The sequence below is a fragment of the Eretmochelys imbricata genome, chromosome 3 (genome assembly GCF_965152235.1).
Source record: "Eretmochelys imbricata isolate rEreImb1 chromosome 3, rEreImb1.hap1, whole genome shotgun sequence".
NCBI classification, from domain to species: Eukaryota; Metazoa; Chordata; order Testudines; family Cheloniidae; genus Eretmochelys; species Eretmochelys imbricata.
The window spans coordinates 128,716,152-128,734,559 of record NC_135574.1 but is presented as its reverse complement, the minus strand read 5'-3'; the positions used below and the strand labels follow the sequence as shown (position 1 = coordinate 128,734,559).

The following is an 18,408-nucleotide window of genomic DNA, read 5'->3' as shown; positions in this document are numbered from 1 at the left end:
TCCCATTTTTGGCCTTACTCCTAGTTACTAGGTGGGACTAACCTTGTAACCACATAAAAATACTTTCAATAATACACAGTCAGATAATTCCCCCTGTGCTCCCTGTCTTACACATCAGTTTTTGACATGCTGTTATGTGCAACATTTAACATGTGCTGTGCAATATTCAGCACTTTGGCCCCGATTCAACAAAGTTCTTACGCACAAGTGTAACTTGAAGTATGTGAGTAGTCCCTCTGAAGTCAATGGGCCCTATAGCCTCATGGGGACTGTACTGTCAGTTATACTGAGTGGAACAAACACAAGAAAAATGCAGTTCACAGTAATATGCGCAAATGTAATATTGCCAGTGAATGTGAAAGTAGGTCATTTTTAACCACTCGCTAAGTGCAGTAAGCAATACATATTAGGCATGTCTCAATTAGAAATCATAGTATGCTGCCCTCCCAATGCTCTGGGTATGACATGATCTACAGTGCAGTTTAATTCTGCATCCTTTTTTAGACATATTCAGCTAGGATTTTCATTTGTTATATTATAACACACAATAAAATTCTATTGTTGTTTTAAAAAACCCTTCTTATTAAAAAAATTGTATGGAAAAAGGATAGTTAATTCTAGTTCAGGTTATAAATTTCCCTTACTTGCAAAATGTGACTGCTGCTTCTTCATGAAATTACCTCCATTGATCTTCCTTGTTGGACTTGTGCACTCATCTGTGCAGATCTAAGAGTGTTCATTCATGGAAGCAATATATTCTGATAGAGAACTCCAGTTACGGGTAGGTAAGCTAGCATTCTTTGATTAGACACAGACACCTGGATTTAGTGTTTCCTTAAAAAAAAAAAAATCTAGGAGTTAGATTTAAAGGGACATGGTGTTAACAAGCCATAGAGAAGAGAGAGGGTTTGAAAAGGGCTTGTCTGATTTTTCCATTACCTCGCACATTCTGAAATAATTTACACCTGTGTAAAGTAAGTGTGAATTGGGTGTAATACACTACCAAATGACTACATAAGCTGCAAGGCAATGGGAAAAATCTGGTCTCCTGCCTGCCCCGAATTATGGACAGGGAGGAGAACTTGGACCTAAAATCAGCTAGCCAGGTTCAGAAATGGAAAGAGGATGGAATTAAAACTAGTGGAGTTCAATGAGTTCAGTGAATAGTCTAGAGAATAGGAAGAGATGAGACTGAAGCACAAGGGACATGATGCTGAAAAGGCCCTTGGAGGCTACCAGGGAGATTTTGCAATGAGTACAGAAATGGACAAGAAGTTAGTGAAGATTTGAGGATAGGGTTGCGGGACAGGGTGGAAGTAGATTTTCCTGTTTTCAGTTATCAGTTAAGAAGTGCTGATGTACTTTGGCCATATTGCAGTTTGGAGAGGTGAAATAACGTTACAATACCCAAGACAATTGTTGGCTCCATACTCCAGTTGACTTTTGTGATATCTGTGAAATCAGCAGCATAGTGCATATTGGAGCATCCTATGAAGCAGGAGATGGGGATCCTCAATTTAAGGAGAATTGTACAAGAAAGAAATGGTGGGGAGGCAATTACAAGTCTATTAAGTGAATGCTGGATGCCTCATTTAACCTTGCCATTTGGGAAATTAATTTCGTATTTCTAGAGTTGTTATCATTACTCTATCTGGAGGTCACTTTTATGGCAGTGCTCAGTATCCATTGACTAAATATTGGAGTATTTCCCAGTTGTACGCCAGCTCTTGTGAAGAACAGAAGATTCTTGGCAGCTGAGCACTGATTGCGGGAAATGACCTTGAGATTTCTATTGTATGCAGCCAATTCAAGACCTTGAAGGGAGTGGGGGAGATTGCACTGTTTATTTTTAGTTCCCTGGTAACAAGATTTGTAGCTAGCAAAAAAAGACCAAGGTTTGTCAATATGGATGTTTACAAATGAGAGGAGTTAGACTGGATTTAATTATTTAAAGACATGAAGCCAAATTCAGCCCTGGTGTGAACGAGTGTAACTTCTATTGAAGGGAATGGAAATTACGCCAATTTATGCCAAGGCTGAATTTGGTCCATTGTTTGGTATTGGCCTATCCCTGTATTATAGGGTTTAACTCTGTAGAGGTGGTTAATCTCTGCATTTTATTTTTTCTTCTATTTCTTTGTTTGCATGTTGATGTAAGTTCTGTTTATAACTCCAAACAAACACCATAACTAAGTTGAAAGTTGCTAAGATATTCTTTGCTTGTTTTGCATTTATATAAAAACATATTTCGTCATTCTATGGCTGTTACACTCTTGCGTGGATTATACTTCGGTGGAGAACATTATTATCTCCTAACATATGTCATCTTTGTATAATTGACCCATCTACAGTGTTTCTCTGAGACAGAATGTGAAGTATTCAACCCAAGGGCTTGGCAGCATGATAATGCCTTGTGGAAGGGGGCAGGGTGGAGGGAGCTTTATGGTTTGCTGACCCCTACTATATATAAAGTTTTTTGTGGAAAATGGAAAATATGGTCTGAATCTCTCCATAAGGCAGTGTGAGATGCAAAAGCATTCCTGTTCTCACTGCCAGCAGCTGGTATGCTGATCATATATTCCATAATTCTTAGCAAGGTAGTTAGAGAGCCAAGAGGGGTTCTCTAATGACTACACACTCAGTGGGGTGTTCCATAATTTCTAGCATGAGCTGTTGCTAAGGAACCTCAAGAGTTTCCTTAGCTTCTTTATTAAAAGTTCCTTTGCTCAGTGTATCAGTTCCTGTCAATGGGAGTAGCTGTTTCCCTGTTCTTGTTGCCTTATTAAGGGCTGTTGGTCAGGCTGCAACCTGTCTCTTTGTCTGAAGACCGTGGAAGGACTGTAGTATGGATTTGCTTACAACAGATACTTCCTCCTGCAAAAAGTTCTAAAGTTAGCGAGGGGTACATTACAGGAAGAGGGTTTGAGAGAGGTGGTCTTGAAGGTTCATGTTCTGAAGAACCTGAAGGGTCTGGGGTGTGGCAAACTCATGTGAAGTCCATAAAATTGAACCCTGCCCCGGTGTTGCAAAGCCCCAGTTTTATATTTCAGCTCAGTGTAGATAATGTCTGTGTAGATTTTAACTGAATGCATGAAATCTCTAAACACCGGAAGTGCTGCCATCTGAAAGAAGTCTCTAATGTTACAGGGATCAGCTTTTAGCACTCAGCCGCTTGAAGCTTACAATCTTTTCATGACCACAGCCACTGGTGATGGCATCAAACTGTGGGATTTGAGAACACTGAGGTAAGGCCAGATTACTTACATTAGAACTAAAAAGTCAGATATTATCCTTATTCAGAGTCTTCATACTTTCTTAAACAAGTGAGGTATAACTAGTTAATATCTGTACTATGCTCTGAACATATAAGGCACATGCTAACTATTATATGAAGAAAATGGCTAACCAGCGGTAGCTACAGTAAACTCAAAAGTAATTTTTTTTTTTTATAATAAATATGCAGGACCTGATGTGTCTTCTCTTCATCATATCAGTGTTTTTCTACGATTCCAGCATAAAAGTGGTATAATAGAGTGCGGAATCAGGCTTGCAATCTTGAGGGTTTTTTTATTTCTTTTAAAGGATAATCTCAGATTGTTTGTTTAGGAATATTAACTGTTTACACAAAATAAAAGTTACATTTGAGCCCTTGGTTGCCCAGGAAAAGCTCACTAAAGTAGAAGCCATTGAACAGTCAACGTTTGTCAACTATTGCCACATACTTACCTCGGATATCACTTATTTCAAATATAAAATAGTATATTGTGCTATGGCAATGATAGTGTTCCCAAAACATCATGCCAGCCTATCTGTTATAACAGATCCACCATATGATCTGGTGTTTAAAATAGGAATGGACTTTTATGTAACTAAATTATTATTATAAATCATTTATATACAACCAGAAATGTATGTGGTGATTTCTAAAACCAGATGTCCCCTCCTCCAAAATACAATCTAGCACAAGAAAAGATCTCCCGCTGTCCCCCCACCAAAAAACTCCCAAACCAAACAACAAGAAAAAAAAAAGGAGGGACAGCTGTTCAGGAAAGGGAAGATTTGGGGAGATCTCTGTTGAGGAGGGTAAGGTATGAAATATTTCTAAAAGAAAAGGATTTTAGAGAGCTGATTTGAAAGAGAGGGGAAGTACATTAGTCTTAAGTGATATTCTTGGGTTTCTTGTTTGTTTTTTATTAAATGTAATATGGTTTGCCTATTAGTTTGTGGTTTTTTTAATTGAAGATAACATCAAGTATTCCTTAGTTATTTTCACTTTTTTTGTTTGTAAAAAATCTGTTAAGCCCATAGAAGGGCATGTAAGTTCTTGCCAAAATATGGCGCCTTATTGCCCCCACCAATGTCAAAAAGTAATAAAACTGGAGACTTCTGTGGTTGGAAACTATTATGTTCCTATGTTTTTGTAATCAGCTGGTCTAACTACTATTCTAGAAGAATAATAAATGAGTTGAGAACTTTTCACAGATCACTTACCTGCCTTTTCCTTTTGCCTTTTCCTTCTTAAAATATTAATATAAGCAAAGCTGGTGAATGGTAAAGTAGTTAAAAGTAAAAGCTGGGTAATCAATTAAATGCATGTGTCCTGGGGGGGAAGGGAATAATTTATTTATGTTCTTGCTTCTTGTTTAGTTTGGCAGGGTTATTATATTCACTGAGTTCAGATGGCTAAATTAAAAAAATTAAAGCAGGTCCTTTGTGGCCCATATTTAAAGTACCTGTCTGTAAATATGAACTATAATGCTTACTGGCAGTGACTGCTGTACTGAAGTTGCAAAAAAGATTGTTATATCCTCAGCTTTTCACTAGCATATAACTTTCTAAAATGTTCTGTTCAGATGACACTTTCTGTCCTTGCTCTATTCACAAGTGGAATTTTCTGGAAAAATTGACTTTTTTTTTTGTGGCCATTTTTTAGTTCCCGCAAGGAAGAAAATAGTTTACTCTCTCCTTTCTACCTACTCCAGTAGGTGTTATTCACATAGATAATTAAAAAAATAGCTGAGTTTAGAATGTTCTGATTTATCATGGAAGAAGTCTGGGATAAAGTGTAGGGGCATTGAACAGTTATGCACTTTACGAATTTTTGGTGTTATGTCCGTAAAGCTAGTAGTACACAAAACACATGGATCGCCCTCATTTTTTTGTTTATGAGTGTTACTTTGAACATGTCTCTGACATATGTATTCCTGACGTGGTTTTTCTTGCTTACACCACTCATCCATCTCAACAATTGCATTTCTGTGAAACAGATCATTTACTCAAGTTTCTTTTTTATTGCCCAACACTCAGTGCAATACATTAAAACTGGAGGGACCACCATTTTGTAGATTTTTCCCTTTTAATCCTACTGGTATTTTCTGTCACACTTTTTTGTGGGCAAAAAAAGTATTTTAAAGACATCCTCAAAGCCAACATGAAGAACATTTATATTGATATAAAACTCATGGGAAACCCGAGCCCTCAACCGACCAAAATGGAAAAGGACCTTGTGGCAAGGATTCCAGTATGTCGAGATCCAAGGAAGATAGTAGGAAATGGGGAAATGGGAAAGGAGAAAAGAATGCACTGCAGCCTGACTCAACAATCCAGGTCCACCCAGGAAATGTCTGCCCCAACTGTGAAAAGATCTGTGGATCCTGAATAGGTCTCATTAGCCACCCCTGGATCCACCGGTGATAACTGGCTATAATTTTATGGAAAACAATCATCCTCAAAATCTGAGGGATCGCCAGCGATCTTCCTGACACATATTACACCACTTACCCTCTCTCCATTTGAGCCCAGTGTTTATTATCCTAGCTCTAATTTCATCCTCCATTTTCCCAGTTTCTGGAACCCAGATACTTGAAACTTTGCATTTTCAGTATTTGTCTGCCCTTCTAGTTTCAAGGGTAATTTTTCAGTGTTCACATTATTGAAATGCCATACCATATGCTGTTTTTCCTCTCCTTATTTTGGGTTGATGTCTCTCCAACACACCTCTCCATTTATCAAGATCCTTTTCTAGACTGTCTTTCTGCTCACTGCATAGAATATCATCTGCAAACAGCATGCACCAAGGTGCTCTTTCTGTATGTTCCTTGTCAGGGTATCCAGGACAAGGATATAGAAGAAAGGCTCATTGCTGATCTCTGATGCATGCCCATCTTTACTGATAATTCATCTGTTTCACCACTAGAAGTTCTGACTGTTGACATTGCACCTAAATACAAGGCTTGAACAAGCTGCACATAAAGTTTTGATACCACTTTCTCCCTCAGATACCGCTATATGACTTCTGTTGGAACTCAGTCAGATCTTTTCCAAATCAGTGAACACCATGTGAAGAATTTTCCTTTTCTCTCTAAATTTTTCCACTAACTGTTTCAGTGCAAAAATAGCATGTGAATGGGGAAGCATACTGTAAGTCTTCATCAGTATGAATAGTGTACAGGAAATGCAGTAATAATTAACTCAACAATAGATCTTTCGGCATCACTCATTTTTGCTTTGTCTTATAGATTTTAAGTGTCTGTGTAATTATATATATGTTCACACCTATATGTGAAACATATGCCACGATGTATATCCAAAATCCCAATGAGAAAAAGGATTCTTCGTATTGTGCATAAACTAAATTGGTACTCTGCATGCAGAAAGTTTCTGTAGAAGAATGTTTTAATGCCTGTACATTGTTTTGATGATTCTAGAGGCTACAGCTTGCTGTGAAGACTACAGACTTAATCTTGGCACATAATAGATTTCATAAAGATGTACCATTTTATTCTGTACAAATATATCTGGAAAGTCCATATAATTGAAAATGTTTATAATATAGTGCACTAATATTGCAAAAACATCATTCAAGCTGAATTTAGACATTTCCAGTTTAAAAGCAATTCACAAATTAATAGTTAAGGTAGGAATGTGCAGTCCATTGACTGTGCTGTTTTGACATACAGTAGTTGTAGAGAACTATACACTGCGTGTTGTGAACTAGCAGTACAAAAATAGGCACTAAGTGTCCAGAACTCACATAAAAGATAAAGGTAGAGTTGGAGTTTTGGAGCTCATTTATGAGACCACATGTGTCATATCTTAAGCTAGATTGTAAACTCCTCATGGCATGGCTTATGCCTTCCTTTGTGTTTGCACATTTGGATCCTGATTCTAATGGGAGCTTTCAGGTCATTACATGAATGCAAATAATTAATTTTTAGCTAATAAGCACATAGTTAATTCGGAGGCGATTTTAGTTCTTTTTTTCGAATATACCAACACCCCCTTTCCTTTCCTCATCCCATTCTGAGAGCCAAGGGAGAATGGTGATAGTGCTCTTCTTTCTTGTTTTCTTCTTTTGGAGGGGGCCAAAGGTTCAGTTTGCTCAGGAATTACGCAAAGCGAATGCTCTGTTCTGTGCTCTGATTTCTTTTACTGCGCAAGTTTAGGAAGAACAAGCAGAAAGAAGATCAAAGCTTCCACTCTGCACTGTTCTAGAAGTTTGCTGCTAGGAAGTACTCAATGAGAAAACGTCTGTTAGGCCAGTCCTGACCTGCTTGAGTCAAATGAAGTTGGACCGTTTATGTGTATTAACATTAGTGGAGAATTTAAGCACTGGGTTTGAGAGTCAAATTGGTCTAGAAAACTGTGGCTGGAATATTTGCTGATTGGGTGATCCCAGGAGTGTTTGTCTCTATCCCAGAAAATTTAAATCTCAAACTGAAAAATTTGAGTTGGTAAACATTCTTTATAATTTTACATTCTAACTTCCAGTGTTTCAAATTTATTTTAGATTATTGTATTTCTTTAACATCAGTTACTCCTATCCACCTGCAAAAATGATATTGAAGATTTAATTTCTAGTACTGTATTGGTAACTAGGCAGATGTTGATCTGAATTTAGCAAAACTTCACAAAAATAAATGATTGTAACTATCAACTCTGCAGCTAGTTTAAAAATATACTTTTTAGCCAACGTTAATTCAGTTTATTTTAATTCCCCTAAAGGTGTGAACGTCGATTTGAAGGACATATTAACCGCTGCCACCCATGTGGAATAGCTGTCACTCCCTGTGGGCAATTCATAGCCTGTGGATCAGAAGATAAAAGTGTGCGTAATAATATTTTATGACTTTTGTTGTAAACTATAGAGCTGCTTCTAATATATTCACCAAGTGTCCTTTCATGCATTCTTCTGGGGCCTTAGATAAGAGCAGAAAAACTGAGATCTTGTGTGCTCTCTTTGAATACCAAGGATCCTACTTCACATTCATAAGACTCTGGGCTTCCCCTCATGCTGTTGGCCAAAATGTCGTCTTCTTTTTACTGTTATGTAATGTGCTGTGTGCCTGTTGGCTGCATTTTCATTTGGTTGAATGTAGTGTGTGTGTGTGTGCACGTTGAGCCTTTGAGATGAACTTTTTACGTACCTCTAAAAATAGTAGATATGTTTTGGATTCCAAATACCTGAAAGAGCATACATATCTGGTTCATGACACCATAAAGATGTATGCAGTGCATACATACAGTGCATTTTCTTGCACGGCAGAGAAAATAATTTTCTTCTAAATAATTCACATTCCATCATTTCTCCTGGAAAATGCAACAGACTCTCAGAATTCAGAACAGTTTTTAAAAGCTAATTTATTACATTTCATGCAATGCATGACTCAGAGTTCTCACCACTACTAACAGTGGATGGCACATGGTACCAGTTATGGCAATTCCTGTGATGTGCATATCTGAACAATAGGAACTGTGTAGAAACTACAAATTCATTTTGCGTAGATTGCCAAACTGCCTTCAGGTGGTGATTTTTATTTATGGGTTGGAGATGAATCAGTGACCTAGATGAAAAATGGTAAGGCATTTAGCTGTACTTAGATCCCATTGGAAATGAATCCCCATTGTAAAAGTTCAATTGAGGGTGTTCTTGTTTAAAGATGGTTTCTCTTTTCTCCTTGGCTAGTACCATCAGACCCTACTGCCACCTGTAATTAATTCTGGTAAATGTGCATTTGCTTTAGATGTAGTAGACACTCTCAAATAAAAGCAGATTATAATTTGTACAAGTATTCAAATAATGTAAATTTGGTAGGTTGTGCACTTCTTTGCATAATTTTTACTATACCCTTACGCTTGATAGCAGCCCTTGCTCCATTTCTTCACTGATTCACTAGAGAGTAGTTACTTTCTGGCTGGTGATATATACTTTGGGGACTCTGCACCATGTGGGATCAGATTTCTATTGAACATAAATCTCCTCAAAGCATTTTGGTAGGGAATCTATTTTACTTTTATCTATATTCTTTACAGTTAACTCTTTAAGGCTATATGAGTAGGATGTTCAAACATTGATCTCAAATTCAGAAGCAAAAGTAACTGTGATAGCAGACTGTTGTTGAAACCCTGGCTCCTAATACCATCTGCAGACAAGTGTTTTGCTTGGAAGGGCTGTAGTAATTAAGGTTCTGTTGATATTTCTCTTGTCTGAATGCTGGTAATCTGCTTTTCAAAGTGTTCTTTGAAAAAATGTCATTTTCAGAAGAGAGGGTTTTTTTCCCTTTAAGATGAAATATAATTTAAATTATTGGTTTGAAGTTTAAACTGTATGCTCATGATTTATAGTTGAGACTGATAACTAAGGTCCATGGTAGGTAGTATAAAAATACATAGGACCAGATTGTAAACCCTGTTCTGCTCCAAGTCCTGTTGGGATACTGCTGATATGGGAGAGTCCCCTGTAGGTCTGGAGTCAGCTGAGTTAGCTTCTATGCCTCTCTCTTAACCATTTGGTGCCAAGGGGGGATTTGTTGTGGGTGGTGAGTAAAAGTGGATAGAGCATTATGCATTATTCATTCCAGCTACCACAGCTGGCATATGGTCTTTGTGGGACTCTGCCAGCTAACACATTTCAGTGCAGCCCTTGGGTGGCTCTAATTTGCATCTGGCTCTGGACAGAGAATCATTGACCTGTAAGTGTTCAGCTTGCTGTCTTTCAGCTGGCACTCCTACTCCTATAGTTCTGCTTTACTCATAGGCCAATTGCTAAGAGGTCTTGAACATGTCAGGAGCCATGAATACAGTGTTATAGCATGCTTTCCCAAGTATAATTTGATATTAGGAAACCTGAATCAATACATCAGACTTTAAAAAAAAAAGCATTCATCATACTTTAGGAGTTACAGCAAATGTTTGATGTGCACCTTAGTCCTTAACCTTATTATAATCCACTGTTTACTGCAACTCACGTTGTGAACAACATAGATCATTGGATAGTGGGATATAAATACTATATATGATGTTTGGCACATTACAGAAACTTGTTAATATCTGTCTGCTGGAGACTCTGAAAATAAATTCGAGGTTAATCTGCGAAATCTGCAAAAACATTCCAGCTCTGTAGCGCTCTTTGTTCATTGCCCGTAAATTTATACTTATATGTTTGACTCAAATCAGTCCCAACACTGGAATTTTGGATATTAATATTATTGCGTTATGTGGGTTTAGATATCATTCATCATTTTTTGTTGAACCAACTTTCCTTGAAGATTTAGAAAGTTTAGAACTCCACTACTTGATTTTTACCAAAGGATCTGAAACTATCCAGTCTAGTAGGATAATATTTTAGTTTTTATCCTTTTAGGAGGACTTCTTTAAAATGTTGACGGTTAATATACTTTATAACTTGTACTGTTCTTTTTAAATTTAAAAACAAATCAAAGCACTTGACATTCCAGACATGTTGTCAAAGCTAATAGCATCCTGATAGCTGTATCAAACTGTAACTGAAACAGTTTTTCAGAATATCTAAAGCCAGCTACTCTTACAGTCCATATTCTATACTTGATCATCTGCAAAAGCTGAGGAAATTTGTGCAAGAGTGTCAGAAATACAGCAACATGGGCAAAGACCTTATCTTCAAGCACTGGATTCTGGAAAGAAGTTTATGTAACTTTTCTCTGCCCAACAAGTCAGAAATGATGATGTATCTTAAAGCCATCTGTGATTCCATTTATCAAGCACAGTACTTGCACCTCTTCTTTAAACAAATGTGAACTGAATTTGAAACCAAACGAGCCACTAATGCAATATAATTCAGAGACATTAATCTTAAACTGTCTTTGTATTCACATTAAGAGAAATGTTTGACAAGGAAGAAAATGTGTTGGCAACACTGATTAAAAGTAAAATTGAAACCATATTTCCACAGGGTGCAGAAACAGATCACTGAACCAAGTTATTATAAACAAAGAGTTGCAGATGCTATCCTCCTTTCCCCCTTCTTATGAAGTATGTTAGACCTGTTTTTTTGCTAAGAACAACTCACCACAGCTCCTGTTTGGTTTGAGCAAGAGTTCTATTTCCTTTTGACTCACTTGGCAGAGCTATTACTATTTAATGATGAGGATTCCAGGGCAGTGTCATGGAAGCTGTATATGCAGGAGGTCCAGCCCATGGGATGAGGGGCTCTGCTAATTGACCATGTCCTGTCAGAATATATGCTCTCCGGTGTCAGACAGCAGTTGATAGCGAGGGCAGGATCAGTTCTAACAGGAAAGTTTCCATAGCGTGAAAAATATAAGTTCCAGTAACCAGATACCTGTAGCATCCTGGTCCTGAATTTAGTCAGATTCATGTCCAGTGATTACAGAGCACGCTAAATCAGAAATGCTATTTTACAATAGCCTTTTTACTTATGGCTGTCAATTATCTATGTGATTTTTGTAAATAAATGAAGGGATGTAATAATAATTTCTTTCAGACCAACCAAATGGATCATAGCAAGTCTCTAAATAGCAAACAAGGATATGAAACAAAAGCTCCAACCAGTATCAGGGCTTGTCAAGGTTCCTCCCCCACTCTGAACTCTAGGGTACAGATGTGGGGACCTGCATGAAAACCTCCTAAGCTTACTTTTACCAGTTTAGGTTAAAACTTCCCCAAGGTACAAATTAATTTTATCCTTTGTCCTTGGAATATCCACTGCCACCACCAAACTCTAACTGGATTTACTGGGAAACGCAGTTTGGACACGTCTTTCCCCCCAAAATCCTCCCAACCTTTGCACCCCACTTCCTGGGAAAGGTTTGGTAAAAATCCTCACCAATTTGCATAGGTGACCACAGACCCAAACCCTTGGATCTGAGAACAATGAAAAAGCATTCAGTTTTCTTACAAGAAGACTTTTAATAGAAATAGAAGTAGATAGAAGTAAAGGAATCACCCCTGTAAAATCAGGATGGTAGATACCTTACAGGGTAATTGGATTCAAAACATAGAGAATCCCTCTAGGCAAAACCTTAAGTTACAAAAAAGACACACAGACAGAAATAGTCATTCTATTCAGCACAATTCTTTTCTCAGCCATTTAAAGAAATCATAATCTAACGCATACCTAGCTAGATTACTTACTAAAGTTCTAAGACTCCATTCCTGGTCTATCCCCAGCAAAAGCAGCATATAGACAGACACACAGACCCTTTGTTTCTCTCCCTCCTCCCAGCTTTTGAAAGTATCTTGTCTCCTCATTGGTCATTTTGGTCAGGTGCCAGTGAGGTTACCTTTAGCTTCTTAACCCTTTACAGGTGAGAGGATTTTTCCTCTGGCCAGGAGGGATTTTAAAGGGGTTTACCCTTCCCTTTATATTTATGACAGGGCTCCATTTTGCATAACTCTTTATAAAAACATTTGCAGAAACATTTGGTGCCCAAAGAGATCACAATCTAAAAGAAGAAAACAAATCTGAAGTGTATGGGAAACAACAATTTTTAAGCACACATTTTTGAATGCATATATGTCCTGGCTTCATTTTTCTATACTGTATTTAATGAGGTTTTAGTTAGCTGACTGGTTTAATTATTCAAGAAATTATTTCCTTCAGGGTTTTTTTCTTTGAATACCTTTGAGTAAATTCCAAGATTGCAGAAATAAAGTGGGGAATGTAGAAATAAAGATTTAGGTCTTTAATTATGTTTAGATTTGGTTTTTCCAGGTCTCTTTGATCTATAGAGTTTAAGGGGCACAATTTGGCCTCAGGCCTGAAATGCAGCTTGCTAGCATACAGCCCTGTGCCCACATGGAGTTTCAGACTCCAGTGGGACTTTGCCTGATTGCAGTGGTTTACACTGACTGCATTGAAGGATTGGAGCTGTTTTTTAGCATGAATGGTTTCAACCTCAATGACCATTATAATGCATCCGATGAAGTGAGCTGTAGTTCACGAAAGCTTATGCTCAAATAAATTTGTTAGTCTCTAAGGTGCCACAAGTACTCCTTTTCCTTTTGCGGATACAGACTAACACAGCTGCTACTCTGAAACCTGTCATTATAATTATGTACATATTGTATAAAAAGTTCTTGCTGCTTTTCGCATTTTCATTGTATATTTCACTGTGATAAAGGATTGCCTATGGTAATGTATTTTTAAACTTGTTCCAAGCAGAGAATCAAATCTTGGGTGCTCCAGAGTTGAGGTGCAAAATTGGAGAGTGTGTGGAGCCTGTTCTTCCCACTCCAGTGATCATGAGCAGGAAGCAGCCATAATACAGCTGCCCACACACCCTGCTCTAGCATCACTATCCGCATGCAGCATTCCTGAGGGAATTTGTGCAGACTGCTGGTATAAACATGTTTAAGATCCCAACCCCTGGCCCATCAGCTTGTGGTTGGAGGGCTGTGCTAATGGGAGTGCAAGGGACGCTGGAGCCATTATCCCTGTTTTTGGTCTCTATGGGCATAATGCCTCCAGCTACCGTGCCTATAACACACTTCTTCCTACCACCTAATGCAAGCCTGGCTCTAAGAGTCATAACTTTAGTCAAATTTGTTTCAGACATTAAATTCTGGCTTTGGCATAACATAAAACCTATAGTTTCTTGAAAGCTGACATGTTCAAGTCTACATGACTACTGGCGTTGCTGTTTTATAGAACTTTAGTTCTTACAACCTATTCATTTTAGTGATGTGCCAACAGACATTTATATGGTTATAATCCATTTGCCCAGCTATAAATCGGGTGCTGTCTTAAAGGTTTCCCAGCTGGATTACCTTTAAACTGGTAACATAAATTCATTAGTGGTATTGGGTGATGTTTGCTATCGTTGTCCTACATAATAGAATTCAAAAGCAGTTTTATTTTTGTATGTTCTTTCACCAAAGTGTGTAACTTTCTAGATACTTGTTACTTATATTATCAGTGTGTCTTTGTGAAACAATATAATACTGACTGACTGCTAATTTCATCATCTACTTAACCATGTGGTAGCTGTATTTTGGTTCTAAGAATACATACTCTAAAGAACTCTTTCATTTTGAATAGTTTTTAAATTACTTTTTCTTGTATTTCCTCCTTCCACCTCCAGTTTTATTAACTGATTTTATTGGATTTGACATTTACAATAATAATCTGTGAATGTTGGCACTCCATTTTTCCAGTTTGTAGGGCCTTTGAGAGACAGTTTTCTGTTTATATATTGTTCAATAAAAGTCCCATTTTGTACAGTAATTGACGATTTAGAGGTAGATGTTCTTCAATTCTGTCTTCCTTCTCCTTTCTGGTTACAAGTGGCCTGATCTAACTCCCATTCAAGGTCAGTAGAAGGACTGCTGTTGACTCGAGTGGAGCTGGATCAGCCCCAAAGTGCTTTGCTATTTTTGTTTTCTTTCTAGAATGAAAGGGATGTTGCTTAATGCAGTGGTTCTCAAAGCCGGTCCGCTGCTTGTTCAGGGAAAGGCCCTGGCGTGCCGGACCAGTTTGTTTACCTGCCACGTCTGCAGATTCGGCCGATCACAGTTCCCACTGGCCGTGGTTCGCCGCTCCAGGCCAATGGGAGCTGTGGGAAGGGCGGCCAGAACATCCCTCGGCCCACTCCGCTTCCAGCAGCCCCCATTAGCCTGGAGCGGCGAACCACAGCCAGTGGAAGCCGCGATCGGCCGAACCTGTGGACGTGGCAGGTAAACAAACCGGTCTGACGCGCCGGGGCTTTCCCTGAACAAGCGGCGGACCGTCTTTGAGAACCACTGCCTTAATGCATATTACTATCCTCAGTCTGGAAGAAAAATTCTAACATGCACATTTTTCCATCCCAAGTGTTTTTTTTCTTAGAGCTCAGAATGGTTTCTGGCTAATGGTTGGTACTATTTCTGTTAGTTGCTAGTCAACATCTTGCCTGCTTCTGTGTTTAAGATTTGTATTTCAAGTACCTTCATATTCTTCCATTACACTCAGCATGTAAAGGATTTTAACTTGCTTTTTGCAATTTAACTTTCTAACCATAAATAGACTGACAGTGTCCCTCTTCTTTGACGTTTGGTTGACTGAAGTTATTCCAGCAATACCAGAGCACCGTACCTGCTAAAAATGTGCCTCTCAAATTGTCATAAATCCAAAAAATTTGCTTAAAGTTGGTTTACTGTATGTGGAATCATTTTGGGGTGGGGAGGCAGAGGAATGCATCTGAAATATTTCCTGTTAACATAAGGGCTAAAATTTATTTATTTTTATTGGATAAATGCCTAGGCATGTTGCCTCTTACACACTTGAGGAGTTGCTACCATTTAGGTGACACTGGTGAATACAAACAGCTGTTTTTAATAGCCATCTCTTTTATTTAAGATTGAAATGTTTCTTTAGTAATTTGGAATTTTGATATCTGAGGTAATCATTTTAATCACCACCTCAGCTACTTCATGATGACAGGACATGAATGGATGGAAGTGTCAGAACAGTTGTGAATATCACACTGTAGATTGGATTCTTACCACTAAAATCTTTGGAACAAGAAACAAAGGCCTGAGTTCATCAAAGACATACCATCCTGATTTTTTTAATTTTTCCATGTCTAACAAAATAATTGCAGAGAAAGGATGATCTTGTGGTTATAGCACTGCATTGAGACTTAAGAGATCTTGGTTAATTTCCTGCTTCTGCCATAGACTTCCTGTGTGGTGTTGGGCAAGTTAGTTAATTTCTTTGTGCTTTGGTTCCCATCTGTAACACTGGGATAATGATACTTTCTCTCTCTCACCCCTTGGCTGTCTTATCTGTTTAGTTTGTAAATTCTGAGATGTAGAGTCTGTCTCCTACTAAATATTACCGTGGCACTAAGCACAGTGAGAGCCCAGTCTCAGTCGGAGTGTCTAAACACAATCATAATACAAATTAATTGGCCAAATAAAGTGAGGCCAAACTCTCAACTTGATGGCATTTCTCTATTTCTCTGTCTGTAACATAACTTTTGAAGACTACATCTGATCAATTCCAAAATTTCAAGGAATGTTCCAGCTGTCACTGGGAAGAACTTTATTGATTTGGCGATAATCAGAAAAGCATGATTTCCACTAAAATCAGAAAAAAGTTCAACTGGAAAATTTGCAACCAGCTCTACCCGTATCCTTAATCTTCACCCTGTATCCCACTCTCCCATCGCCCAATCCTAAACCTGTTGGGTGCTCCACTTTTCCTCCACCTGCCTGCCCAGAGCTCTGCCCCCCATTTCTCCCGTACTATGGCCCTCCATTCTTCCCCCTTCCATTCTTCTGGTGATCCCATATGTCAACACTGCACCACTCTATGTGTTCTCCCACTACCCTCTTTTCAACACCAAGAAGCTGCCCAGTTGTAAGAACCTTAAATTTGTATTTCCTAACTTTTTGACCTTACCAGTTACAGTCCTGTCTTGAACCTTTTCAGTTCAGGGTAACATTTTTTTAAAGAAGGTTGCATTGGGACAACTCCAGCTTCCTCTAGATCCCTCTGGTTTCTTGGATCCCTGTCAGTTTGGGTTTGGACATAATTTATGGTACAGAGATGGCATTAATATCGTTGATTGACATATTTCTGGTGACTGACAGAAGTCAAATGTCTATACGAATTTTATTAGCACTATCAGAAGTCTTTAATACTGTTGTCCATGATGTAATGTTGATTTTCATGCAGGATTTGGCAGGGTTAGGTGGGATTTTTCCTTAGGGGCAAAATTCCTCTCTCAGAAAAGTCTGGAGGTGATACTGTGTAATTGTTCATTGTCCTAAAGCCCTCACATCTGGAGTCCCTCAGAGTTCCATTCTATCACTCTTCCAGTATAACGTGTATGGGAGGCTGCTGTGGAGAATCTGAGGCATTTTGGGTTGCAGTGTTATCAGTATGCCGATGATACTCAGACTATAAATGCAGTCTATGAAATGCAGGTTTTGTGGCTCTTTCAGTGGCTATTACACAGAGATCTGGATAAAAATGAGATTGTTGAGGATTACTGTGGAAAGGATGGTGGTACTGGTTGATAGGAGGAAGAACTGAGGGGGATTGATGGGGATTGTGATGGCTCCATTCCATATATTGGTACAGTAAATGTGTTTCTTGCAAAGGAAGGATCACATGCTTGGTTTACTTTTCTACCCCTAACTCTTTGGCTTCCCAGATAGCAGTGATGGTTTCTAGTGCTTTTATTCATCTGGGGTTAGCTAAGAGATTATGTTTCCTTATTAATATGAACCAGGTCTTTGTCACCTCCACATAGTTTAGAAGCATCACAATCTTTTATGATGGCTCAAATCTTCAGTTAGTTCAGAATGCAATGGTTCTCCTGTGCAGTGGAAATGGGTGAGCAGAAGCACAATACATCTGTGCTGCACTCGCTTACTTTTCTATTCTAGGTCAGTTCAAGTTTTTGGCTTAATCTGTGATGCCTTCCTCATTTGAGGCCTGGCCACCATGGACACTGCACCTTGTTGCGTACCACTATGCCGGCTGAGAAGTTCATGTTGGCTGGAAGAAGGGTGTACTTCCCTAGCTAATGTGGAAATTCCCTCTTCTGGTGTTCCCATAGGATCTGTCTATGCTGCACCACAGCTGGCTCATGCCAGCTGACTCAGGCTAAGGGGCTGTTTAATTGCTGTGTAGACATTCGGGCTTGGGTTGGAGTCCAGGCTCTTGGACTGTGCAAAGTAGGAAAGTCCCAGAGCTCGGGCTGCAGCGAAAGCCCAAAGGTCTACACTGCAATTAAACAGCACCTGAGAGTGAGTGCTAGTCAGCTGGCATGGGCAAGCCGCAGGTGTCTAATTACAGTGTAGACATACCTTCAGAGCTCAAGTTTGAGCGTCAACAGAGTACAAAGCAAAGACTAACTTTGAAGCACTAAATAATTCTAAAAGTTTGGCTGAAAAGTATATATAACTCATCTCTTAGCTAAGGAATCTTTCTTACAGAGAAAGGGCCCAATTTTCAAATGTGGACACGGGGTATCATATCAACTTTTATACATGTTGAATGGTTATGCACATAAGTACCCGTTTTTAATTCCAAGTTATACTAGTATTTGGACACTTTATTTAATTTGAAAATAAGTTAAGTTTGCAGAGCTTTTGTTAAAAAAGAAACATCAGCTGTAATATATACCTTAAAGAGCTATG

The 18,408-nt window shown here is 38.6% G+C and overlaps 1 protein-coding gene across 1 annotated transcript in view; it reads left to right on the top strand.

Moving 5' to 3' along the window:
* Positions 1-18,408, top strand: part of WDR27 (WD repeat domain 27) — a 161,132-nt gene that overhangs the window by 85,108 nt on the left and 57,616 nt on the right. Inside the window, exons 21-22 of the mRNA XM_077812169.1 lie at positions 3,148-3,245; positions 8,005-8,107. Coding sequence (XP_077668295.1) covers positions 3,148-3,245; positions 8,005-8,107 — 201 coding nt within the window. The remainder of the gene's footprint in view (positions 1-3,147; positions 3,246-8,004; positions 8,108-18,408) is intronic.